The sequence below is a fragment of the Piliocolobus tephrosceles genome, chromosome 5, assembly GCF_002776525.5.
Source record: "Piliocolobus tephrosceles isolate RC106 chromosome 5, ASM277652v3, whole genome shotgun sequence".
In the NCBI taxonomy this organism is placed as follows: Eukaryota; Metazoa; Chordata; class Mammalia; order Primates; family Cercopithecidae; genus Piliocolobus; species Piliocolobus tephrosceles.
The window spans coordinates 21,673,829-21,701,508 of record NC_045438.1 but is presented as its reverse complement, the minus strand read 5'-3'; the positions used below and the strand labels follow the sequence as shown (position 1 = coordinate 21,701,508).

The following is a 27,680-nucleotide window of genomic DNA, read 5'->3' as shown; positions in this document are numbered from 1 at the left end:
AGTGTAGTTGGCGAGGTGGGACAGAATGAAAAGGGGATAGTTAATGGGTACAAAAAAACAGTTGGATAGAAGAAATGAGATTTAGTGTTTGGTAGCAAAATAGGACAACTATAGCTGATAATAGTTTATTGTGTATTTCCAAATAACTAAAAGAGTAGAATTGGAATTTCCTAACACAAAGAAATAATACCTGCTTAAGGTGATGGGTATCCCAATTACCCTGATTTGATCATTACACATTGTCTGATTGTATTACAATATCACATGCACTCTATAACTATTAGGTATCCATAATAATTAAAATTAAAACAAATTTTAAAAACACAAAGCATCTTATCTGTCCTTTCCTTTATCTCCTCAACATTTGTCTAGCGTGGTTTAGGCAGTACCAGAAGGGACGGGGCAGATAATACACTTCTAGAAGTAAGTCATGTTTATCTGTAACAATTTTTTTTTATTTTCTTTTTTGAGAGGTAATCTCTCTCTTGTTGCCCAGGCTGGAGTGGAGTGGTGCAATCTTGGCTCACTGCAGCCTCCGCCTTCTGGGTTCAAGCGATTATCCTGCTTCAGCCTCCTGAGTAGCTGGAATTACAGGCACCTGCCACCATGCCCAGCTAATTCTTGTATTTTTAGTAGAGACGGGATTTCACCATGTAGTCAAGGCTAGTCTCAAACTCCTGACCTCAGGTGATCCACCCGGCTCGGCCTCACAAAGTGTTGGGATTACAGGTGTGAGCCACTGCGCTGGGTGTGAGGCATCGCTCCCGATCCCCTTTTTTCGTACCAATATATGGTTAATGTTCATTCAAAACCATTTTCAAAGTAGCAGTGTCTATATCTAAACAGGATACAGTTTATGAATTTGCCAAAGCACCACCAATAAACAGAGGCAAATTAAGGTAAGTTTTACTGTGGACATAATAAAATTCATAGTTTATCTGAACATAATCTGAAATAAACCACAATAAATAATTGTAACATGTTCTGGTTTTACAATGGAAAGATCAATTTAACTGTTGATAATGTCCCTAAATGTCACTCAGATTTTAAAATCACTTATTTCTATTTCAAGAGGAAAGTAAACTGAATACAAAAATGTGTAATTAAAAATGTAAAAACTCTAGAATAAAGTAGGATAGACCCTAAGTATTCACTGCACCAAACCCTCAACAGATGCAGAAATTTTCTCCACAATAACCCTGCAAACATTTCCGGTGCTGGGACTCATTTTCCAAGTCAGCTAAAACCATATTTGCTTTTCACTGTTTCTAAATTTTCCTACATGTTGCAAACTTGTTTTCTTAGAACCTCTGTCCATAAGTATGAGAATACATGAATATAGTATATTTCTAAATAACTAAAATAGTGTAATTGGATTGTTTGTAACAAAGGATAAATGCTTGAGGGTATAGATACCCCATTTTCCATGATGTGATTATTACTCATTGCATGCCTGGATCAAAATATCTCATGTACCCCAAAGATATATACACCTACTATGTACTCACAAAAATTAAAAATAAAAAAATGTATGAATACACAATCTAGTCATTTGAATATACCATCTTTAAATATAATTGCAGGCATGAAGTTTTCTAAATGATGTGACTATTTTATAATACATTTTTGCTTTGTTTCAGCATTCTCACTTTTAAAACATACTAATTTATGTGTTGAAACCTAAAAAGTAAAAATTTTAAAAGAAAGTTTACCTAATGAATCATGATTGTTTCTTAGATATGATATCTTTGTTTTATAATACTTATTTTATTAGCTCTCTGGAAATTAGGATAATTTGGTTTCGTTATTATGCAATGTTACATCTAAAAGACATTTTAATATACAAAATCAAGCTAGTCATAAGGACGATGAGTTCCATTCTCCTCAATCTAAGGTTGCTCATTTTATGTCTTGACAAAGACTCTCTCTTTTGACCAAAACTTTAGTCAGGCTCCTCCAATTCCTCTGCTTGACTAGGCCAACACTGGGCTTCCTTCTTTGTTCTTGCAGGATCCAGTTTGAGCAAGAATCCTGTTAAGTTGGCTTAGGGAGAATGCCCCACCCTTGGTATCTGACCACCCTTGATATCCTATCACACTGGCCTGCCTTCAGCAATAATCCTATCAAGTTGGTACAGCCAGAAAGCTCTTACCTTTGATGTTTTTTCCTCCTGGTAATTTTCCATTCGCTGATCCCCGCCCTGCTCCTTGGTTATAAATCCCCACTCAGCCTTGTTGAAGTCAGAACTGAGTCCACTGTCTCTCCCTCACTGTGGGATTCCATTGCAGTGGTCCCTATACCTATCATTGGGGTCTACCTTGGATAACGTTTGCCTTAACATCTTTAACAAGTGTCATGACGAGCTTTTTTTTCTTTAACTGTCTTCTCCAGTATGCCAAAAACTTGGGATATACAATCTTCTCTTCCTTTAAATCCCCCAGTCTCTCCCACTCTCCCCTCCATTTCTACTTTAATTCTCCTTCTTAACCTGAAAGCAGAAAACAGCTTGAGCCATTGGAGAGTCCTAAAAACAATCCCATTAAATACAAGGCTCATTTTGGTCCTACCTTGGAATACTGTGACAAAGAAAATGCCATCACTGCAATCTAGGATGTTTCTTTGAAAAATATTCATAGCTTTCAATTCATTTCAACAATTATTTACTAGGTACCAGGCACTAGACTAGGACCCAGGCCTTATGTTAGTACTACAGTTGCAATAAGTATGTGTGACATTCTCATCCTTAAAAGTTAGCAATGCCAAAGACTCACAGAATGAAGAAAGCTAGGCAATACATGCCCTGTGATGTTTCAGCATGGTCCTAATGATCATGGTATTTTCCCAAGAGTAGATAGTGCACGTAAACAGTGGTAACCTTTGTTTACATATGAGAGGTAAACAACTTGGACCTCAGTTAACACACAGATTTTAACTAAAATCATCATGTTAAGAAAACTTCATCATATTTAGAGATAAAGAATTTGCTTTATTGTATAAATGGCAATTTCAACAAGGGTATAAATTAGGTATCATTATATAAACTGAATATTTACATCCAATTTACATCCATTGTTCTATTAATGAGCAGTTTTAATATATAATACAATTCAGAATGATGAAGATATCTACATTTAGGCATCAAAAAAAAAAAGAAAGAAAGAAAGCAAAGACAGGAAGTCTAGTTGCCCACTCAGTAATTAACAAAGATTTATGTAAAATTCCCACAAATTGATCTCAGAATCGGAGCAGCATTTTCTATTAACAAAAACTGTGAAATACTAGTAACTGTGCTTTATATAAAGCTGTTTGAGGCAATCTACATAGGAAATATTATCAAGATTCATAATTGCACAAATCTGAAAGGTCTTACATGTCTTATCACATATTACGCTGCTGTCATAACTCACAAAGAAGTAATTGTAGTATTTTATAAACTGCTTACTGTCTATGATTGCAAATTGTTTAGCTAATCCATATAAACTTTCCGGCTGCAAATCTTCAATGTCATAGGTCTGGGTCAGGATATACTCCAGCTTCCAGATGGACTCTCCCTTTAGATTCGCCTCTGTCAGATTCAGGTAATACTGCAACATATCCTGCAGTTAAGAACAGTAACGAAACCTGGTTCACTTTTTGGCACATAAGGCACTGTACAACAAGAAGCGTTCATGTTTAAATTTCTGTGACATTTTAGGCTGGGCGCTGTGGCTCATGCCTATAATTCCAGCACTTTGAGGGGCTGCGGCGGGTGGGTTACCTGAGGTCAGGAGTTTGAGACCAGCCTGACCAACATGGTGAAACCCTATCTGTACTAAAAATACACACACACACACACATTAGCCAGGCATGGTGGTGGGTGCCTGTAATCCCAATTACTCAGGAGGCTGGGGCAGAAGAATTGCTGGAATCCGGGAGGAAGAGGTGGCGGTAAACCGAGATTGTGAGATTGCGCCACTGCACTCCGGCCTGGGTGACAGAACAAGACTTCGAAGAAAGGAAAGGAAAAAGGAAAGGAAATCTGTGGCACTTTGGTAGCTTGAAATTGTCCATGATGTGAGTATTTCTGTCATGGATATTGGCAAACACTACAAATTAAGGCACTTTTCCCCTCAGTGAACTAGTTGTTAAACACTTGTCAGTACTCCAGTGTATGTGTGGTAGTCTAGGCTTTATATCTAAACAAAGATAAATATTTGGAATGTGCATACTTACATTTTTGGCTTTGTCAAAAAAATGGAGTCTTACTATATACATTGTTGTATTTTAAGAAATTATTTAGAAATTATACAAGAAATTATTTTTATATTTTTAGAAATTATTTAGTGCTATATCAGGAGAATCTCCCCACATCGGTACATATGTACACATGTATATATACATCGGGGTCTGAACCTCAGATGCTGTGTATTAGATACATAAACACATATATAGATAGATATATACATGTGTGTGTGTTTTGGATCTGAGGTTCAGATCCAAAATTAGGCAACTGAAAGTTGTAGAAAAAATTCTTTTGGATTAATTTATCACAAATTGTTTCATTTCCCCAGACCAGATTTCTGCCACTGTACCTCCTCCCTCCATTATTCTGGGGAATAACAGAACCATCTCCTACTTAAATTCATCTAGAAAAAAAAAAAGCAGTTATACCAATAATGGCTTTAATTGACGTGAATTATTTTGAAATTATGTTTCTAGAAAGGGGAAGTTATCCAAACTGAAGTACCCATAAGCTAAATGGCCAGTCTTTTGTGCTAAATTATTCTAAAGCAGGGAGCCATGAAGCTGCTCCAAAGAGCTTTTGTCCTAAATATCCAATTCAATTTTTTTTCCTTTAAAAGAATTTTTTGGGTGGGCCCAGTGGGTCACATCTGTAATACCAGCAATTTGGAAGGCCAGTGTGGGAAGATCACTTGAGCCCAAGAGTTCTAGACCAGCCTGGGCAACACAGGGAGACCCCCATATCTACAATAGGAATATAAAAATTAGCTGGACATGGTGGTGCATGCCTGTAGTCCTGCCTACGTGGGAAGCTGAGGTGGCAGGATCACTTGAGCCCAGGAGTTTGAGGCTGCTGTAAGCTATGATCACACTACTACACTTCAGCCTGGGTAACAGAACAAGAACTTGAAAATAAAATCTTGTTTGTTAACATTTATTAAGCATTTAGTACGAGCCAAACCTGGGTTACAAAACAAGAAAAAGAAAATAAAATCTTGTTTAACATTTATTAAGCATTTAGTATGAGCCAAGCATTTTTCTAAGTGCTTTACATAGATTTGTTCATGCAATCCTCATAGCAACTGAGTGAATTAAATAATATTTTAATTCCCATTTCATGGATAAATACACTGGGACACAGAGAAGTTTAGAAATAATGGTTCATGAGAGGGAATGGTAACAGAGCCTACACTCTTCTTGATACTTATATTCGGGAGAAGAAGAATGAACATGGTTTAGTGAAACAGTATGTATACAAGTCCACAAACATGGCACTAACCAATGAAAGCATCTAAATAAAGGTGAAGTATTTAGAAGAATAGAAACAGCCTTCCAAAGACTAACTTCGTCAGCTCACACTTAGTAAGTCCTGGTAACATTGCAAGTATAAAAAAGAAGAAGGATGCCAGGATATTTCAACATAAAATACATCTCACATGACTGTCCTGAGAAAAATTCAACTAAACTAATGAAAACTACAAAGATATGCATAAATATGGGGTCAGCTCTGAAATCTGCCAACTTACCAATAATTTATAATCATGAGGATCATACTGAAATAGTCTGATACCAGGATTGTTGGTCTGTTTTTCTAAAACACTCTTCACTGGTGTAACAGCAGGAGCCACAAACAAAGAATTTACTGGACTTCCTGAACAAAACATATGCACATAAACAAACATTTTTAAATAATAGAGTTTAACTATATTAAAAATATAAACAGGTTCCAGATTAAGAGATCAACAGACATAGCCAAGTGATATGTGATCATTGATGGATACTGACTTGCAACAACTATAAAGAGACAATTTTGAGAATATAGGGGCATTTTTGTTATTGATACCAGATAATTATTGTTGATTTTGTTAAGTAAGTTTGTGGTTACGTAAATTATCCATATATTTTAGCAATGAATATAGAATATGTAGTGCTGAAATAGATCCAGTGTTTGAGATTCACTTTCAAATACTCCAGCAAAAAAATTAAAAGAATATAAGGCCAGGTGCGGTGGCTCAGGCCTGTAATCCGAGCACTTTGGGAGGCCGAGGCGGGCAGATCACTAGGTCAAGAGACGGAGACCTTCCTGGCCAACATGATGAAATTAGCTGGGCATGGTGACACACATGTAGTCCCAGCTACTCAGGAGGCTGAGGCAGGATAATCGCTTGAACCAGGGAGGCGGAGGTTGCAATGAGCCGAGATCGCAGGGTGCACTCCAGCCTGGCAACAGAATGAGACTCCGTCTCAAAAAAAAAAAAAAAAAAGTGAAAAATCTTGATAGATGTTGAATATGAGTGATGAATACATGGGAGTTTGTTTGTATCATTCTCTCTGCTTATATATGTATCAATAAGAACTTACAAGTAAGAGCTTAATATATTTTATTTTAAGCTGTTGTGTAAATTGTGCTTTGCTTTCTAAATTCTAAGAAACAAAACAAGTAACATCAAAAGAAACTTGAGTGTAGCAGTTAAAATAGAGTGATATTTCCTTAAACTTGAAGATTCAAAAGAAAATTTCAGTGAGCTGAGGGTTTCTGTGGCTTTTGTGTTGACAGCAAATAAATAACGCTGGCCCTGTGGAGCTAACAGGAGCTTATGTTGAAGAAATCCAGCTGCAGGCCTAATGTTATGATTTGGACACTCATCATACAACCATTGAGGATAATTCAGAAAAGGCTAGTGCTGGCAGATTTTTAAATAAAATGTTTAATTTACTAAATCAGCAAATTGACTGGATATTCACCGCTTTGCTGTAGACTCTTAGACTAGGGAGATGCAAACACAGCATTACATTACCTTTTTTATCTGAAAGAACCATAATGCTGTCTCGGTGAGTGTGTCCATAAAATTGTCCTGCAATGACATCACTGTATTTTCGAAAAATATCTATCAATTTCTCATTATAGTATTCTCTGATTGCTGTGATGTTCTGTGAATACGGCAGATACCCCACTGGAACATGTGCTATGATGTACACCTGGAAAAAGAAACACAAGGAGGCCTCATGAGAATCTTTCTGCACATTGGTCACAACCAAATGACATTTGGATACTCAAGATTGAAAGTATATTAATTAAAATTTAGAAAGCAAATATGTCATCTCTTCTATTTATAAATTATAGAGACAAAATTATAAAACTATTAAGGTCACTATATATGCACTGTTGATGATATAAGTCAACTGTGACTTCAGTCACAATTTTTTGAACTGGCCTCTTTTTATACCAGTAGATGTCCACTAATCCTAAAAGCAGTAAAAGCAAGACAAAATAAAACTTGCAATGCAAGGTGACTCAGGCCTGTAATCCCAGCACTTTGGGATGCCAAAGCAGAGTTCGAGCCGCCCAGAGTTTGAGACCAGCCTGAGCAGTATGGTGAAATCTTGTCTCTACAAAAAATAACAGAAAAAAAAAAAAATTAGCTTGGTGTGGTGGCGTGCACCTGTAGTCCCACCTACTCAGGATGCTGAGGTGGGAGAAACACTGGAGACCAGGAGACTGAAGCTGCAGTGAGCCATGATCGCACCACTGCACTCTAGCCTGGGCAACAAAGTGAGACCCCTGTCTCTTAAAAAAAAAAAAAATTAAAACTACAATGAGTTGGCCAGGCATAGTGGCTCATACCTGTAATCCCAGCACTTTGGAAGCCCGAGATGGGTGGATCACCTAGGTCAGTAGTTCGAGACCAACCTGGTCAACATTGTAAAACCCCATCTCTACTAAAAATACAAAAATTAGCCAGACGTGGTGGTGGGTGCCTGTAATCCCCGCTACTGGGAAGGCTGAGGCAGGAGAATCGCTTGCACCTGGGAGGCAGAGGTTGCAGTGAGCCAACACCACGCCATTATACTCCAGCCTGGGCGACAGAGTGAGATTCCGTCTCAAAATAAAAAAAAAAAAAAAAAAAAGAAAGAGAGAAAATCCATGAGTTACAAAGTGTTTATGCAAAAAAAACCCTTCAAATTCTAATACTTTTATTGATACTGGAGTCCACCCCAAGTTTAATAGACATACAAATTTTGCCTTCCGTTTATTCCCAGATGGTTTTGGTCTTTGAGATCTACCTTCTCCTTATTCCACTGAGAGCTGTTCAGTGTACTTTCTAGCCATTCAAACTGGTTGGCTGGGTCGGTCTTGTTCAGTGTCATTATATTTGGGCCGTAGTACAAGTTTGTGTTTAGACTGATGATCCTAAGGTTTGGATTAGTTGTAACTTTCTGTGAATAAAAACCGCCTATAAAAACAATTTTAAAACACATTTAGGAAGACATACACATACACACAAACATTGTGAAAGCAAATTCCTGAGGTTTACAATCCAGTCAGGAGGTTGGTGCTTATTTCTCATTGTTTAGTTTGCACATAGATAGGCTGTCATTAGATAAGAATCAGATTTAACAAGCATTTACTGAAAACCTGCTATGGTGCCAGGCCCCGTGCTGTCACTTCCAACATATTGAGATAACAACAGTTGTATCCAATATTCACATGAAAAGATAAATAAGTGTTTGGGCAGTAAGCAATGCAATTGAATTTTATGAAAGAAAGATTTACACATCAACTTCTACTTTTGTGATTAGGGATTTAAGATGAGAGACACTGGGAAATATAAAATCCAAAAAATGGTAACACATATGGATCTTGCTAGAGACTACTTGGAAAAAAAAGTCAGACAAACCACAGCTGCTACAATCTCAGGGGAGAAGAGGTTTTAAGGCATCACTCCACTCATGCCTCTGAACCACCGGCGATGGGACACCCAAGGGTCTGCTGCAATGGTACTTTCAGAGCTAGGCACTAAGATCTGGCTCAGCTTTCTTTGCCCTGAGCCTACTCACTATGCACGGCTTTCCCTAGCTTTCAATCATGATTGGTCACTGCCCCTTTAATTTTCTCTATTCTTTCTTGTAGTCATAACACCTTATTATTTTTACTACGGTATTAGCAGGGCAGTTGGGTTTGAATTTGTCAGAAGTTATTTTTGAGAAGCTGCCTTTCATGTCCTGGGAGGAGAAAATGACAACAGGTCTCACTAGGGCCTCGGGGATGACAAAGTTTGAGGCCCCTCATGCAGCGCATCTCTGCTCCAAATCACTTTTGCCTTTAAGACTTTCTCAGGATGCCTTCTATGACTTTTAACTTAATATTATACTCCAGTGTTTAACTGGAGCTTTGAGAGCTATCATTGGAACGGATATTATTATGAAACTCATATGGTTTTTTCTTAGGGCCTGCATTCCACTTCTCAGCTTTTTTCTGCCTCCCCTGCTTTATGCTGAGTCTTCTTAGAAGGCAGAGCATTTCTTTAGGAATCTTGATCATTCTTTGTGGCTCTCCCTTCAACCTGCATAAGCTCTCCATGTGTCTTGCAGGACGTGAAGTAGAAGAGTAGACATAGGCCGGGCATGGTGGCTCATGCCTATAATCCCAGCACTTTGGGAGGCAAAGGCAGGTGGATCTCCTGAGGTCAGAAGTTTGAGACCAGCCTGACCAACATAGTGAAACCCTATCTCTACTAAAAATACAACAATTAGCCAGGTGTGGTGGCTGGTGCCTGTAATCCCAGCTACTCAGGAGGCTGCGGCAGGAGAATCACTTGAACTCAGGAGGCAGAGGTTGCAGTGAGCCAAGACCGCACCATTGCACTCTATCCTGGGCAACGAGTGAAACTCCATCTAAAAAAAAAAAAAAAAAAAGGTTAGATATAGTTCCCTAGATTAATCAGAACCATAGTCTAATTCTAATCTATCATGTCTCAAATTCATAAATACTATGATTTGCTGCATGCTAGCCAAAATAATAACAAAATAGTGGCAAAAGCCAAAGGGTTAACAAAAACACTGAAAGAAGTGTTTTAACTGAGAGAAGTCTAGCCATTAACTTAACATTGTCTCAACATTCTAAAAACACCAAAGTCTTAATTTAACAGCTGGGCACCTCAGTTAAGCTCACAAAATGTCAGGGATTTACATAACGATGTGTCAAGAGCCACTGAAGCAGAGGGCCTTTAGACATGACTCAGGGAAGGCCTTACTATGCACTAATTATGCATTGCTTTCCCAAGCACCTCAAAGTCCATGTTAAAAGCTTAATTATTCTCACTTTACCAGCTGTTTGTTTTATATAACTGTGCTGCTTTGTTAGAAGTTAGTGTCCATTCTCTCTTCTCAATTGGAAATCAATTCTCTCTTCTCAATTGGAAATCAATTTTCCATTCTCTCTTCTCTCTTCTCAATTGGAAATCTCTTGTCCATTCTCTCTTCTCAATTGGAAATCAATTTTCCAATTAGAAACATATACTTTTATTTACATTGAAATCCCAAGTTCAGCTTTTGCTCCATGGGGAACATACCTACCTAATTAAAAGTAGAAGAAGAAAAAAGAGTAGAAGAAGAACAGGAAGAGCCCCCTGCAAGATAAACAGGTTCGTGACCTGTGTCACAGGCAGCATTATTACTCACTGTCCTCCACAAAAACTGGGGGCTGCGCTCCAGAATTGGCACACCCAAGCAAACATTAACAATTTAAGTCTAAATAACATGAATAAAAATTGAGGCAAAATAGGAATAAGTAAGTCTTTCACTTACCTTTCCGTAAAGTACTAATAGCTTCTTCATTTAGCCATGGTTTCCAGAGGTTTGCTACTGCGTTGTACACTTTACTGGTGACTACAGGCAGTTGATCCTGGCCACAAACAATATAATCCACCATTGAAATGTAAAGATACACAGCTGAACTAATGTAAACACTACTTGAGCACTGACTACTATGTTAGGCATCCAGAGATGCAAGGATGATTATTAGATAGATTTCATCTTCAAGGAATTATAACTTAGTTGGAGACTGGGGGACAAAATGTAACCACTTAACTATAAGACAATGTGCTGGGCACTACCCAGAGGTCCTGGGAGCCTAGAAGCAAGAACAATCAAGTGTAGCCAAGGGCCAGGTGCAGTGGCTCATGCCTATAATCCCAGCACTTTGGGAGGCCGAGGCAGGCAGATCACTTGAGGTCAGAAGTTCAAGAAGTGCCTGGCCAATATGGTGAAACCCCTCTCTACTACAAATACAAAAATTAGCCAGGCGTGGTGGTGAGCACCCATAATCACAGCTACTCGGGAGGCTGAGGCAGGAAAATCACTGGAACTCACGAGGCGAAGTTTGCAGTGAGCCAAGATCGCACCACTGCACTTCAGCTTGGGCAACTGACTGAGGCTCTGGCTCAAAAAACAAACAAACAAACAAACAAAAAAACAAAGGTGTAGCCCAGGGAATTAGAGTAGAGAGTGAAGAGACCATCTAAGCCAGGCCTTAAATAAGGATTTTATCAACTTAACAAAAGGGCATCAAAGTAAATGCAATGGCCCAGATACAAACACAGGCATAGGCACAGGCACAGGCACGGAGTCCCATAGGTGTGTACCATGTACAGACAGAAGCTCATGCTTTAGCATAGCTAGGATATAGGAAGGATGTGGGAGTGTGCTCATTAAAGAGACGCCAAAGGCAGGTTTGAGCCTGTACGTGCACTGCCTGATGCAGCATGCTGAGGGAACAGGAAAACACCATGTTTTAGAATTTAACAAAGTCTTCTGAACTGTTCAAACTATTATAAGCTTCTTAACTTTTTGAAGAAAGATTTACAACCACATGCTTTTGATGTGGATAAGTCTCTTTATGGCAGCATAAATTATATCAAAATATTTTGATTTTTAAAATAATACATTTTAAGTATAAAACATTTTTATTATCATAAAGTGTCTTCAGGATGACATAAGCTCTAGTGTAGAAGTAAATGGGGACCCTCACCTGGGGGAAAACAAACAAAACTTTAAAAAAGTAAATACTGAAGCAGGGAATGGTGATTCATGCCTGTATTCCCAGCACTTTGAGAGGCTGAGGCAGGAGGATAGCTTGAGCCCCAGAGGTCGAGGCTGCAGTTATCTATGCTTGTGCCACTGAACTGCACTCCAGCCTGGGTGACAGAAAAAGACCCTGTCTCAAAAAAAAAAAAAAAAAAAAAAAAAAAGTAAATACTGAATAAAAACCCAGAAATCATTTGTGAATTGGATAACTGTTTTTAATTTTGTTTTAAAAAAAAGTATGTTAAATGACTGAAGCCCCTTCTTCACTCTCCTCATTTACTTCTGTACATTGGTAAAATAGACCTATTTCTGAGAGGAGTCTATCAAAAGTTATTTTGCAAGAAGATGCCCAAGTCATAGTAGTTCTTGATGCATGCATCTAATACATGATGAATGTATAGATACATCCAGGGCAAGTAATAACCAAAAGACTCGTTTTAATTGGACTAAACATGTATTTTCAGTTTGTGTCCAAGATCAGGGTCACCTGTCTGAGAATTACACAACAGCTTAGGCCAATCTAGATTCTGATTAAAAATTGGTATGCATCATTATCATCATATAATAAAAAGCCATAAAGTCTTGGCCATAAAGTCTTGTTTACTTTGGGATGGATGCCAAGTATGGTATGGTGATGGAAAAGCTTAGAATTATGGAAAAATCACTTTAGACTTTCTTCTCTATTTTAAAAATGAGAAATACAAGCACCAGAGAAGTTAGACGGCTGGTCCAGGTATAGGTGGTCAGTCTCAGGGCGGGTCTAAATCCCATGATCACTCTCACAGCCAGTTGTCTATTGCACCATGTTTCCTTCCCCATCCTTTTGGGCTGTGACATAACCAGTGCTGAGAAATGAAGCCTAATGGAAAGTGACCCACCCACAAATTCAGTGGCACCAGTCTTGCCAGTGTAGGAGTAAATGGGGACTCTTCCTTGGGTGGCAACAGGAAGAATCCTCCAGGCTGTCCACACTGATACCTACTTTTGATGTCATGGGTGGGGACATGCATCTGTATATGTATATTATGTAGCTATGCTGCATGAACATGGGATTTCAGTGGGAAAATAGCACTTATGAAATGTATTTGTTTCTAACATTCTCCAGAGTTAGATCTCAGATATCAGCCTCTAGGAAAACTTGTTGTGGAGCTTTCATTGACATTTCCAAAACTATGAGGTGGAAAGATGGTAGTGGAATAACAGAAAGAACATTTTTAGATATAAGATCATAAGCTAGAAAGAAAAAAAAAATTAACTGTTAAAGGTATGTAGGCTGCCCAATTTACCCTAGCTGTATATATTAATATAATAGTATATGTTATAGAAATTAGGTAGCATTTCTGTCTTTGAATTGTAAGATTTGACTTGACAAAAAGAGGACAGACATAAAAATAAAATGAAACAAATCCTCAAAGGAGTTACAAACATGTATCCCCTGTCACCACTTAATGTGACAATCACCACAAGTCCACTTACTGAGGGCTTATGCTGTGGCAGGTAGTAAGCTATGCCCTTTTCATATCACCAATGCTCACAAAAACTTTACAAGGTAGGTACTATGGCTTCTATTTACAAATGAGTGATCTCTGCATCAGCAATGTTAAGTGAATCACTCAAGTTGGCCAAGCTATTAAAAGCAGGGCTGGGAGGGAGGTGTGGCGGTGGGAGGGAGGGGGTGGAAGGCAGGGCTGGTTAAAGATTTACTTTCTAGTGACTACGACTCTAACCCCTGTGTTTTCCAATATTCCAGTCTTCCTGCCACCTAAGACATATAAACACAATGTGTGTGACCTTGGGCTGCTGGAACTCATTTGTTCCCAAGCCTCTGCACTGTGTGGTCTAATATCTCAACAGGAACAAAAGCTTGTTGACAGGCTGACTCAAAAAGACTCACGTATTACTCATCTCAAGATAGTAGGCCAGGGCCAAGAAGTCACTTGAAACTTCAGCTTGTTCTAGAATACAACTCGTCAAAATTACTGTATTCAGGTCCGATTAACTAAAAATAATCAAAACCCCCATTCAGCATTCATTTGACATGAGATGGAAGATATTCTAAGCAAAGAGAAAAATGTGGACACAGAGAGGCGTGAAAGTAGATATATTTGGAAACATTGAGTATGTTAGTCAGGCAAGAGCAAGAGATGTGCAAAAGGATGTTGGTTTAAGTGAACACAGATCTGAGGTAAAAAGATCTAGAGTTTGGGCTCTGCTCGCAATGGATTTTGAGCACTTGAACAAGTAATTCACATTTCTGAGCCTTCATTTTCTCACCTACAAAATGAAGGGTAGGTCTAGATCAGGGGTCAGCAAACTTTTTCTATCCATTTCAACTGCTCTATTCTGAAACATGAAACAATCAAAGGCAATGTAGAATGAATGGAAACATAGCTGTGTTCCAATAAAACTTTATTTACAAAAACAAGCAATGGGCTGAATTTGTACCACAGGGGACAATTTCCAAGCCCTGGACTAAGCAAAAATCGCTGGGTACAAATCTAAAATTTTACACTACTACAACAGGATGCTGTAAACAGGACTGCTATCTGGCTGTTATGCACAGGTTGGTTCTCAAATAAAAACCTGTTGGAGCCAGGGGTATCTAGGCATTAAATGCTCTGAACACAGTCTCTGCCTTGAATCATGTCTTAATTAGATAAACTAGACTTGAACATAGACCTCCTTCCTCTTTGCTTCTTATGGTAATTTGTAATGTTTTTGTTTTTATTTATAGTCTAGCTTAGATCAGGGTATGCACATATTTGTAGGCCTAATAAGAATTCTGGAAAAAGTAAATATTTATCAATATTAACCTACTTGCTAACCTTGCCATGGACATGCAAATAAACATTATTCAAAAGAAAAGAGAAATTGAAGAAGATTATGAAGGAAAACATAAATTAATAATCCACGAACTGGATAATTTGCTTCTGAAAACTCACTATTGATATAACTTCTCATGAAATATTAAAAGAATCCTTTTACAGTCCGCAAAGTACTTGTCTTTGCCTTTCTTGATGGTTAGGATTAAGACCATATTCTTCCTCTGTAAGACCCATTCCCATGCCCTATCACTAGCTAGTTATTGTCACAATTTTGACACTACTAATAGGAACAATTATTTAAGCACTTCTGAAAGTTTATTAAATTTACCTGTGGCCAATAGTCATGATTACCCAGTGCAGGGAAAACCTGGAGATTTGGAAAGAGACTCTGGATGGTGGTTGTCATATTAGCGATCACATTTATAACAGTGTCTGTTGAGAGTTCAGGTACAGGAACATGAGGTGGGCTATCCCTGAAAAAGAGACAGACTGTAAAGAACAAAATCAATTTCATAAAGAGTTATTAGACTTATGCATGATGCCTTGCTATACCTGTTATTGCACACTTCCATTTTAAAACAGCAGATTACAGCTAAATAGTTGATGGACTACTCTTCACCTACCTCTTCCCTACAGAGAATCCTATAAAAGAAAATTAACAAAATACAATACAAAAAATAAGCTGGGAATCCCAGTCTATTTCACTACCTGACTGAAGATTAATAAGAGGCTAAAAACTGCAATAATTGAAAGCAGATGCCAATTGAACCAGAGCCCAAATGCCTATTTCAAATCCCAGTTTTGCCAATTACCAGCTGCGTATACTCGGATAGGTTACTTAGATGTTCAGTGCCTTCATTTCCTCATCTGTAAAATGGGAACAATAATACCCATTGTAAAAATTAAATAAGTTACAATGTATAAGTTAATTAAAAGAGCGCCAAGCCCGAAGTAAATACTCTACAAATATTAGCCATGGTCATTATTCCAGGTAAAGAAATATGGGCCTCTTCACTCTAAAATGATGAAGGGAACCAGTTAGTTATACTGCCAGAAGATGATGCTTTACAAAATTGTCATGACAGGCAAACTTCCATTATTGCCTTTTGTCTTTGACAATTTCATGAAGACCTAGTATCAACATCTCAAGATATTGATGCAAGTGTGCTGTTTATGGATTCATCTCTTAGTTAACACTGATATATTTCTGAAATCTGTATTCCAAAAAAAAAAAAAAAAAACACTTCTAAAATTGTTCTTACCTCTAATAATGTTGATTCATTTGACCTAGAGTTTTTTAACTCAAATAACTCTTAAAATGTAACTAATCTTCTTATGGAATTCAGCACTCTTATGAAGCTTAGGACACTGTAAATAAATATTAATTAATGGTACTTATATAATCACTTACCCTGTCCATATCATGAAAGACGCTTCTTGTCCAGAATTTTTAATAAAATCAAATGCTGACAAAATAAGTTGATATGGAGAATCACACAGAACATCTCCAAAAGGGCCAGGATTGGAAGCATTTGCACCTTTAGATGAAGCACACACTTTTGTGTGGTCATCTGTGATGTGGTAAGTAGGGTCTAAGTGTAAGTCAGTCACATGCCAAAACTGACCTGTTGATTAGACAAAAAGTGCAGATAAATCTACTTGTTCTCTTTTGGAATTTTCATATAAATATTTATAGTAAGACTAGAGACGGTTGTTCCTCACTGTGATGGAGGAAAGTCTTGGTAATTTAAATGTTCATACACCTTGAAGTTAAATACAATCCTTCTCTGTGAGAAGACGAGCTTCAAGGAACTGTAGGAACAATTTACTACTTAAGTGTGTCAGAACTGATGAGCTCAGGCCAGGCGAGGTTTCTCATGCCTGTAATCCCAGCACTTTGGGAGGCTGAAGCAGGCAGATCACTAGAGGTCAGGAGTTCGAGACCAGCCTGGCCAACATGGGGAAACCCTATCTCTACCAAAAATATTAAAAAATTAGCCGAGTGTGGTGGTACACACCTGTAATCCCAGCTACTCAGGAGGCTGAGGCAGGAGAATCGCTTAAACCCAGGAGGCAGAAGTTGCGGTGAGCTGAGATCGTGCCACTGCACTCCAGCCTGGGCGATAGAGCAAGACTCCATTTCAAAAAAAAAAGAATGGATGAGCTCAGTATTAGTATCAGCATGATAACCGAACAAAGAGTATTTAGCAAAGCTATGTTTCCATAATAAAATGTATGAAAGTATCCTTTGGAGAGGACAATGATGACATCATCTTGTGTCTTAATAGTGTGTCTCCTTTAAGAATTTAAGATTTCACAAATTATTTACATTCTTCTTGTAGAAAAATTGACATATAAATATGTTGTCGTTTGTTAGGGTTACACAGTGAGTAAGCAGACTGCAGAACCAGGAACTATCTATCACTCTTACTTTCTTGTAAACCTTGCCTCTGAACATTAATTCAAAAAACATAAATCTCTAATACAAGCTTTAAGCCAAAAATAGGAAGTCCCAAAGGTTCTTAAAAGCTATTTAATAGAGGTACATCTTCTAATATATACTTGTATAAAATGTTAATAATATTAAGGGAAGCAACTGTTAAAAAGGATGCTTCCATTGGGTTTTTAGGAAGCAGCCAGGCCCATTTAATAGCATCCTTACTTGGAAATCATCTTAAGAAAGTTTTTTTTTTTTTTTTTTTTTTTTTTGAGATGGAGTCTCCTACTGTCTCCTGGGCTGGAGTGCAATGGCGCAGTCTTGGTTCACTGCCACCTCCACCTCCCAGGTTCAAGCGATTCTTCCGCCTCAGCCTTCTGAGTAGCTGGGATTACAGGTGCGTGCCACCACACCCGGCTAATTTTTTGTAATTTCGGTAGAGACGGGGTTTCACCAGGTTAGCCAGGATGGTCTCGATTTCCTGACCTTGTGATCTGCCCACCTTGGATTCCCAAAGTGCTGGGATTACAGGTGTGAGTCACCGCACTCAGCCAAGAAAGTTTCCTTTATCGAAGGTAATACTAGAACAAACAACCACAGTGGTATCTCTCTTTATTAAGTATTTGCTATGTGCCAGGCACTGTGATAAGCAATTTAAATATACTATGTCGTTTGATTCTCAAAACTACTCTCTGAACTGGGAATTATGGTTCTTATTTTAGAATGGAAAAACCATGCTGGGTCAAATGGAAAATTTGTTAAAGTATACACAGCAAATAAATCTGAACTCCCATACTGAAGGGCCTCCAAGTTTGTTTATACATCGTTTACATATATACCCAATGATCCTTATAGACTATGTTTAAATTGTTTTAATAAAGAGATTTTTTTTTTGGCCGGGCGCGGTGGCTCAAGCCTGTAATCCCAGCACTTTGGGAGGCCGAGACGGGCGGATCACGAGGTCAGGAGATCAAGACCATCCTGGCTAACACGGTGAAACCCCATCTCTACTAAAAAAAATACAAAAAACTAGCCGGGCGAGGTGGCGGCCGCCTGTAGTCCCAGCTACTCCGGAGGCTGAGGCAGGAGAATAGCCTAAAACCCGGGAGGCGGAGCTTGCAGTGAGCTGAGATCCGGCCACTGCACACCAGCCTGGGCGACAGAGCAAGACTCCGTCTCAAAAAAAAAAAAAGAGATTTTTTTCCCCACTTTTGAGTTTTCAAGTTTACTCTGATTATAACTAGAAACACATCAGAAGTGACAAAGTAGCATGTACTGCACCAGAAGCACAGAGCAAACAGGTAGGATGCAAACTTTAAACTATAACAATATGATACAACTGAATAAAATCCAAAGCTGGGATAATAAGGTGAAATAGTTGATAAGGTGAAAGGGGTGAGTTATCTTTTGGTTGTTGTTTCTTCTCAACATAATTGTCATTATAATTTTATAACACATTTATGTTCACAACTAAGAAATGGTAGACAAAAGATCCAGAAGAAAGTAGTAGTATGGTCAATTACTTGGTACTTAGTCACTATTTGAAAATATCTGCCAAAAGCAATTTTATTTTATTCCATAATGCAGAAAATACTCCAATCTTTATTTCCATCTTATATATACTTTATCTAGCACAAAAAGTAAAGATGGAAAATAGCTCAGAGTGTTCCCAGAGAATCGTTTTAATGTGAACATGTATTTGTATTATTTCAAGAATGCAAGGGTATAGTAAATGAACATGAAACAATACAGTGTCGTGGTTAAGAGTGGAGACCAGAGTCAGACTGTTTGACTTCCAACCCAAGTTCCACCACCCACTAATCTAGCTGTGTGATCTTGGCCTATTTCATTGATGAAATGGGAATAATAATAGTGCCTACTGTGAGGTGTAAGTGACTTAGCAGAAGTAAAGCCCTTAGAAGGTGTATGGCACCAAGTAAGCTCAATGTTAGTTTTACTGTTTTTTGTTTTTTGTTTTAACTTCAAACCCCATTTCCAAGTAATACTTAAAATTCAAGTATTTATTACATGTTTAGTACTATTTTTTATGCTTCACATGTATGAACTCATTATTATGTATACTCCATTTTACAGATAAGAAACTGAAGCACATAGAGATTAAATTCAAGTTACATGCATCATCTTCAACAGAGCTAAACTATGAATTCAGAAAATCTGACTCCAGAGTCCACATTGCCCTTATCCACATACAATTCCTCTCTGTGTTTTCATATTCAAATATCTCCAGTCTCACCTGCCTCACATGAAAACAGATAATGATGCCAGGCACTCATGCCTGTAATCTCAGCACTTTGGAAGGCTGAGGCAGGAGGATCGCTTGAGCTCAGGATTTTGAGACCAGCCTGGACAACATGGTGAAACCCTATGCCTACAAAAATTACAAAAAGTAGGAAGGATCTCTTGAGCCAGGGAGATTGAGGGTGCAGTGAGCCAAGATTAGGCCACAGCACTCCGACCTGGGTGACAGAGACCCTGTCTCTAAAAAAAAAGAAAAAAAGAAGAAGAAGAAAGAAAACCAATAATGCCAATATCTACACACCAGATACTGTGAAGATTAGGGGAAAAAGACTATAAAAATTTTCAGTATCTGTTTCAGTAAACCCAAACCTCAAAAGCATTAAGAGGACACCCCTCTGATATAATTTAGTACCTAGATTTATGTTTCCAGCACCTAGAATATGCAATGACTTATAGTAGCCCTTCAACAAACATTCTTTAATTTATATATGATGACATTTAGGCAAAGGCAAATTTCATGATATCCTCAAGATCATATGATGACTCAGTAATGAAAGCTTAACTGGAACCAGTCTCTCCAGAGTTCCGGTCTAGTGATTTTCTGCTGCATGGCATTGCCAGACAGATAAATTAGGGGATAGTCATTTAAATTCACTGAAAGATGTCTTTAAATAGAAGCCAAGAACAGAGATCTGACAGGTTCTTAACCTGGGACTCATGAATAATGAACATCTGGAAGTCTCATCTCCCTCCCCTAACGAAACTGTATAAAAAAATGGGTGTGCATGTGTGTTTCCAAGGTCTGGCCTGTGGCAGAGCTCACACTCCAAACCATGTTTCCCAGTTCAAAGTCCAAAGTTCTTTTTACTACACCACGTTTTCCTGTTCTGCAGACCATCTTTAAAAAGATTTCCAGGCCGGGCGCGGTGGCTCAAGCCTGTAATCCCAGCACTTTGGGAGGCCGAGACGGGAGGATCACGAGGTCAGGAGATCAAGACCATCCTGTCTAACATGGTGAAACCCCGTCTCTACTAAAAAATACAAAAAACTAGCCTGGCGAGGTGGCGGGCGCCTGTAGTCCCAGCTACTCTGGAGGCTGAGGCAGGAGAATGGATAAACCCGGGAGGCGGAGCTTGCAGTGCGCTGAGATCCCGCTACTGCACTCCAGCCTGGGCGACAGAGCAAGACTCCGTCTAAAAAAAAAAAAAAAAAAAAAAGATTTCCAAAAATATGTGTGTTCAACATATCTAGAAAAACTCTCAAAATTATACCAGAAAATCTTTTAATCTAAAGAAAATATTATAACTGCTCCTCAAGAACCCAATGAACCATAGTTCAGACATAATTCAGCTCGCCTTATTCCTTATTTGAACAGTTTGAACACTCAGCAGCATATGAATGGTTGAAGTATGGCTGCCGGGATTGGCCAAACTTAGCTATTGTTACCAGTGACTACTCTTAAGTTAGGTTTTCAGTCTCATCTGACTATTAAGCTAGGTTACAGTTCATTCACAAGGATTCAAATATAGAAGTAAGGAGTCCTTCTCAGGCCGTATTTAGTTTGATTTAACAGTACCAATCAAGCCAGTCCTAGCCTACTAAATCTAAAGAACTGTAGCTAAAAACACACATGTGAAGCTTCCTAGGACTTTTGTCCTCCGACCACCAGGACTTGACAGGGCAGAAATCTAAGACTGGAAATTTAAAAGCAAAAACATAACAAGCAAGCCGCAGTCAGACAGGGTGTTGAAAGGAAGTCCAAGCATTTGGGGCTGAGAGGAGGAGGCAGGGGAGTTGTCACAAGTGGAAAATATGCAAAATACTACAAACAAGGAGAATTGTGAAACTGCTGAGTGAATACTTCAGACCTTTGAACTCCAGTGATTCCAGTAACACTTCAGACCTCTGAACTCCAGTAATCCCTCTTCCTTCCCCTTCAGTACGAGGGCATTCAACCTTGCAGCTTCCCATCCAAAACGGACGTGTGAAGACTCACATAGTCCCCAGAAAGCGCTCATTGAGGCCTCCTTAAAACACAGTGAATTTGCCATTGTGTGGCCTCAAGCAACCAGAGACATTTTATTTCAAAACCCTAACCGGTCACATAATTAAAGTAACATAAGCTAAGCTGTAATACAAGCAGAAACCAGTATACATAAACATTTGGGGGAAATTTCTTGACTGACATTTGCCACAGTTGGGAAACCAGATTTACAATTTTTGCTTCAGACCTCCTGACAGCTGAGTCACGAGGACTTGGCCTTCAAAGAGAAGATTTTGCCCTACAGCGTTCCCAAGTCCTGAGAAAGCACAGAAGGAGCAAAGAGAGAGCTTTCAGTACTAGGTGCTGCTACCGAGTCTCAGGGACAACTCTTCCCCCAAAGAAAACAGAATTCCACTTCTCTAATTTTGTTTTTCCTCTAACAGTGCAATTATTTTTAAAGGGAGTTGAGGAGGTGTGAGCACCTTGATTTTTGAAACTGTAGGCTCGGATGGCATTGTACAGTCTCCCACCAAAACGTATCTATTCTGGACCAGTGAGTCTCAAACTTAGCCGAACGTAAGGAATCATGCGGAGGGTGGGTTAAACAGCATACTGTGGAACCCCAACGTCGGCGGTTCAGATTCAGTAGGTCTGGGATGGGCTAGAAATTTGCAATGCTAATAAGCTCAGGTGCCGCGGGGGCTGCCACCGGTCCAGGGCCACACTTAGAGAATCACTACTGTAACAGGCACTGTGTTAAGTGTTGGGAGTGAATAAAATGGGTCCTGCCCGCAGGGAGCCTAGTGGACATCCAGGTGAAATGAAGTCCCCGTGAGTTCCACGGTTGACTAAGGGGCGAGTCTACACTGAGGGTGCTTTCGCGCTCTAGCTGGGTGAGTGGCAGAAAAAGCCACCGATCTCGGTCGAGCAAGACAGAAGATAGTCTGAGTCACGCTGAAATTTACATCCCGGAGCTGAGGGGGAAACTACAGTCCCCCTCCATTCAGGACTGATTCGGGGCCTCCTGTAGTGCTGGACATCGGACTCCCAGCTTCCTCTTCCCTTGAGTCCCGCAGCTTTTCCTTCCTTCCCCAAGGAGCAAACCAACTGAGATGCAGGATGTAAACAAAAGCCAGGCTGTTGAAATCCGGCCGACGCGCCCTTGGAGCGCCCCCACTGGCGCTGGCATTTCCCCCCCGCCGCCCAGCCCCAGTCTTCCGGCTGGACGCCCTAACGCTCTAGTTCCCTGGTCGCCCTCCCCGCGCCCAGCAGCCTTAGTGAACGCCGGATGCGTCAGGGCCCCGGCTAGCCCGAGCCTCTGCCGGAGGCAGCTGCCCTCCCGCACTTTCTCTGGCTGTGCGCAGGCGCCGTCTCTCCCCGCTCTCGGCCCTGGCTGGGAAGAGAAGGGTAGCGGACAACTCACCTACAGCCGGAGGAGGATTCCTGCCGCCTACGGGCGCCACGGGCAGCCCTAGGCCGGAGCGGCAGTGCCAAGCAGTCAGCAGGCAGCAGACAAGCGCGTGCAGCAGCGCCATGGAGGACCGCGGGGCTGACCCGGAGGCTCGGGCTGTCCCGCAGCTCCACTCTGACCGTCAGGCCTGAGGGTGAGGAGGAGTCAGAAGACGGCTGCGGGTATAGACGCCTGGCTGATCACGTGCAAAGACAGATTCCGCAGCGAGTCAGTTCGCCTGGCCTTCAGCTGCTGTTTAGCGATGATCTGTTCTCGTATTTCTCAGCGTCGGTGTTTGGCCTAGGAAGGAATGTTCTTGTAGAAGCTCAAATTCAGGCTCGTGTATCAGTGGTGCAGTTGATGTCAAACACTGACACACTGGTGCTTGGGGATAGAGAAAGACATTCAATTTGGTGAAAGCCAGAAGGAGGGAGAGCAAGATCTCTCAAATCCGTCTGTAAAAAGGAAAAAGCGGAGAGTTTTTATACTGCTAGAGAATAAGAGAGGGAGAGTTTCAAGTAATCCAGGGCAAGTCTGTTTCTTCAGTCTCAGATAATACCTTGAGCAATTAGACGTCCAGGCATCCGCAGCCGATTGCAAAGCCCTTCGAGGTATTCATCCCTTCTACAAACATTTTTGTGATCCTGAAGTGACCTCTTCGTTCTTGACGAGGAAGCAGTATATCAGCAGTTTATAATTATATTATGGAAACAGGGAGAATATTGGGCAAAAAGCTACTGGTTAAAATCTGCAAACAAGCAGGAGCCTGATCAGAATTTTCATTATTTCAGTCACTAAAAAAAATGCTGGGGTGCTGAAATCTCAACGATCCTGATTCCCTTCTTGGGCCAACCTACCCCAGCTTTAATGGGGAGGGCTCCTCAGTAGAGGCGATGCAGAGAGAGCCCTGAAGTATCATGATTTGCAGGGAATCAGCAAAAGTTCTGGATACCGCAGTGGATCTCGAATTGTTGTCTCTGGACTGGGAACATCAGCACCACCTGGGAACTCTAGTTAGAAATGCAAATTCCCAAGCACCTCCCTAGACCTGTTGAGTCAGAAACCTGCTGGAGCCCAGCAGTTTGTGTTTTCACAAGCAGTTCAAGTCATGTTAAAGTGATTGTGATGTTTGAAAACCAATGCTCAAAGATACCACGTTTTGTTTTTTGTTTTTGTTTTTGTTTTAAACTGCCGGGAAGAGAAGGGTCTTAGAATTAGAACATGTCTGAAAATCATACTTTATGCATTCCAGAGATGAATGGAAATCATAGGTAGAGGTGGCTGATTTAATGCTTCCAAAGAACTTTTTTGAATATACTTCTGGCGAAGAAGTGTACAAAGGAGTAAGCAAAGATGATGAATAATCCTGAAACTGCTGGATTCTGTGTTCTATGTTCCTTCTCACCATTTATGAGGACGCTGATCGCTTGGAGATGACAAGCTAATAATTTAAATTTATAGGGCGTGGAATTCCTTTGCAGAAAAAAATGCTTTCCATAATTACTAACCTCAAAAAAGATGTTGTAGAAGGTATTTCTTTCCCATCATAGAAAGGTTTGTTTTGTATCCCATGTAATTTAATGGGAGCATGTCTCATGAAAGGGGTTTTGAAGTGGGAAGCAAGATGCTTCCATTTTCTGTTTTGCAAACCAAAAAATAAAATTTGAAGGCCCCTCACAACCATCTGAATGGGCGACCATCTGAATGGACTCTCTCCCCAGCCAGGGCACCCTAAAGTTTAACGTGAAAGACTGGTTCAGGCCATAAAAAGGGGACTGGGGGGGTTTGGACATGCCTAATTAACATCAACACAAACCTTAAGTCTGACAAGACACATTTAAGGTCTGTTTCTCTAAAGCCTGCTACCTGACGGCTTCATCTGTGTGACAAAATCTAGGTCTCACAACGTCTTATAACCCAGACAGCCTTTCTATTGATAATAACTTTTTCAATCAACCAATTGACAATCAGGACATGTTTAAATCTACCTATGATCTGGAAACACCCACCCCCCGCCCAGCTTCAAGTTGTCCTGCCCTTCTAGATCTAACCAATGTAAAATCGTACACGTACTGATTGCTGTATTATGTCTCCCTAAAATGTATGAAAGCAAGCTGTACCCTGACCACCCTGGGCACATGTCAGGACCTCCTGAGGCTGTGTCACTGGCCCATCCTTAACCTCGGCAAAGTAAACTTTCTAAATTGATTGAGACCTGTCTCAGGTACTTTCGGTTTACTGTTTTCAAGTCCTGCCAGGGCAGCCCAAGTCCTGCTTCAGCTTTTGGATGATTCCAAAGTTTGCAGGAACTGGAGTGCATTCCAGTGGTGGACAAGATGGTCCTTGGAGTTTCTCAGTTCACAACCTCTAGAGTATGGGAGAAAATGGAGCCAGAAAAAAATGGTGAGCTGGTGAGAGGAAACAACTGTAAGGATTAACAAAACGACTTAGAGGAGTTTTTAGTCCAAACATTTGAAAGCTAGGAAAAGGATAAATTATAAAAGTAGCTCTTTTCACTCCTTTTTTTTTTTTTTTCCAATTTCAATATTCTTTACTGGAAGTAACTGGTTGCAAAATAGTTTTTCAGTAAGCATAAAACAAGGCATACACATTTTGAAACTTAAAAAATATTTACAATCCTAAAAAGTACAGTATATTAAAATTAGTGGGTAGAAACACCATCCTTCTTTCTACTCACTCCACTTTCTTTTTTTTTTTTTTTCTTAATACTCACTAAGAAGCAAAAAACTACAGTGCCCCAACATCTCTACAGGTATATCTCAACCATGGGCATATATTTGTAGGTCTCCATGTTCCAGGTGTACATATATGTCATTTTGAGTGTGTGTTTCTGGGTGTGGGAAATCACGTGAAAGAAGGGCAGAAGCTTCACAAAACAACCTTAGCTTAGTTTAGTTTGTATCCTTGAGACCTTTGTATCATTTCAGAAATGTTCTTCCAGGGCCTGTTGGTCAAATTGCCTTTGGTCTGGGTCGTTTTTCCTTTCCTTTAATTATGTTTCTTAACTATGTTAAGGAACAAAACAAGGACAGCAAATCAGAAAAGTTAGTGCATTGACAGATAGACAGTGTGAAATAGAATTTGGTTTGAAGAAAAATGATTTGCGACTACCCAGAAAAATTTAGGAAGCAAACATGTTAATTATCTTCCCCCTTAAAATGCATTTGTTCTACCACTGCAACCCTTGATCTTTCAGACCATTGCATCTTTGTTTCCCATTTAGGCCACCCAAAAACCTTTTCATTCCTCACTCTGTGAGACAGCTGTTATGGAAACTGGTGCCAGTGTTATTTGGCTTCATTATAATGAACTAAAGATAAATCTCTGTCTTTGGCTTTGTATCTTTAATAAGAGAGAGGCCAGAATCTGAGCTTCTGGTAGAGCGTAGGCTGAAATCCCAAGTTAAGCAGCCCTCCACTAGAAGCAGAGTTGGTGGCTGCTGGAACAGTTGGAGCCAACACCCTGTTCATGTTCTGTTTCATGCTTTTAAAGACAGGTAAACTGAGTGCAGTGGTGTGTGCCAGTAGTCCTAGCTATTCAGGAGGCTGAAGTAGGAGGATTGCTTGAGCCCAGGAGTTTGAGACTAGATTGAGCAACTAAGCAAGACCCCATCTCTTAGGGGGAAAAAAAAAAAAGAAAATTTTCTCATACTTATAGCTATAAGCTAATTGAACTTTTTTTTTTTTTCTTTTGAGACAGAGTCTTTCTCTGTCACCCAGGCCATAGTGCAGTGACACAGTCTTGGCTCACTGCAACCTCCACCACCCAGCTCAAGCGATTCTTGTAACTCAGCCTCGTGAGTAGCTGGGATTACAGAAATGCACCATCACACCTGGCTAATTTTTGTATTTTTAGTAGAGACAGGGTTTCGCCATGTTGGCCAGGCTGGTCTTGAACTCCTGGCCTCACGTGATCCACTTGCCTTGGCCTCCCAAAGTGCTGGTGCTAGGATTACAAGTGTGAGCCACCATGCCCGGCCAGTTAATTGAACTTTGAATTAATTTATAAAAACTTGCTGAAAACACTGGGCTGATTAAAAATAAATACAGTATTACATATAAGTGCTGAAATAAATTTACCTCCCTAGCCTCCCAAGAGGCTAACAAAGAAAAGGAATGATCAGGGAGAATAAAATCTTATGTTTTTGTTTCAGAAGAAAAGTTAGCTGAAATATTAATTTTGGAAAGGAAAAAGAGGGAAATATTGCAAGATTTGCAGCTCTCAATATTATTTACTAGTCATGAGAACTTGAACTTGGACATGCAAATCTAACCTTCAATTTCCTTATTGGTAAAGTAAAAATAAATAATACCTGCCTTCTTGCTAAACATTGTACAGTTGAGAAAATGTATAAAAGGTATTTCGTAAATGATGAAATATGTAATAATATTTATTTGTTTGTATTTCACAAATTCAGACCCTAGCCAGATACAAACAGGTATTTAATTTGGTTTGGTCAACTCAATCACCTTCCCTTTCTTCATCCTGCCGTGCCCCCCCGACCCTGAAATTTTCAGTGTCTTTATGCACAACACTCCATTTGCACTCTCACTGACTTTATCCAACTCAGTTTAGTTGTCTGGAGAAACACTTTTTATAATCGAGGATAAAATTCAC

At 39.8% G+C, this 27,680-nt stretch overlaps 1 protein-coding gene across 2 annotated transcripts; it reads right to left on the bottom strand.

Moving 5' to 3' along the window:
• Positions 1–2,965: 2,965 nt before the first annotated feature.
• SMPDL3A (sphingomyelin phosphodiesterase acid like 3A) lies at positions 2,966–25,056 on the bottom strand. Of its 2 annotated transcripts, XM_023230656.3 has the most exons (8): positions 23,016–25,056; positions 16,324–16,537; positions 15,241–15,385; positions 10,810–10,906; positions 8,287–8,456; positions 7,020–7,200; positions 5,748–5,872; positions 2,966–3,596 (listed from the first exon to the last, which is right to left on the bottom strand). In XM_023230656.3, the coding sequence occupies exons 1-8, from the start codon at positions 23,125–23,127 to the stop codon at positions 3,279–3,281; spliced, it is 1,362 nt and encodes a 453-aa protein (XP_023086424.1). In that variant the 5' UTR covers positions 23,128–25,056; the 3' UTR covers positions 2,966–3,278. The 2 variants fall into 2 exon arrangements, with proteins under 2 accessions (XP_023086424.1, XP_023086425.1); XM_023230657.3 differs by lacking the exon at positions 16,324–16,537.
• Between the last annotated feature and the right edge of the window lie 2,624 nt (positions 25,057–27,680).

Bases quoted from the DNA above. Each gene is read 5' to 3' on its own strand.
- SMPDL3A (XM_023230656.3), bottom strand. From the start codon at position 23,127: ATGGCGCTGCTGCACGCGCTTGTCTGCTGCCTGCTGACTGCTTGGCAC. The intron at 16,538-23,015 runs GTGAGTTGTCCG...TCTAATCAACAG, and splicing joins GAATCCTCCTCCGGCTGTAG to GTCAGTTTTGGCATGTGACT. The intron at 8,457-10,809 runs GTAAGTGAAAGA...TTGTTTTTATAG, and splicing joins TATTAGTACTTTACGGAAAG to GCGGTTTTTATTCACAGAAA.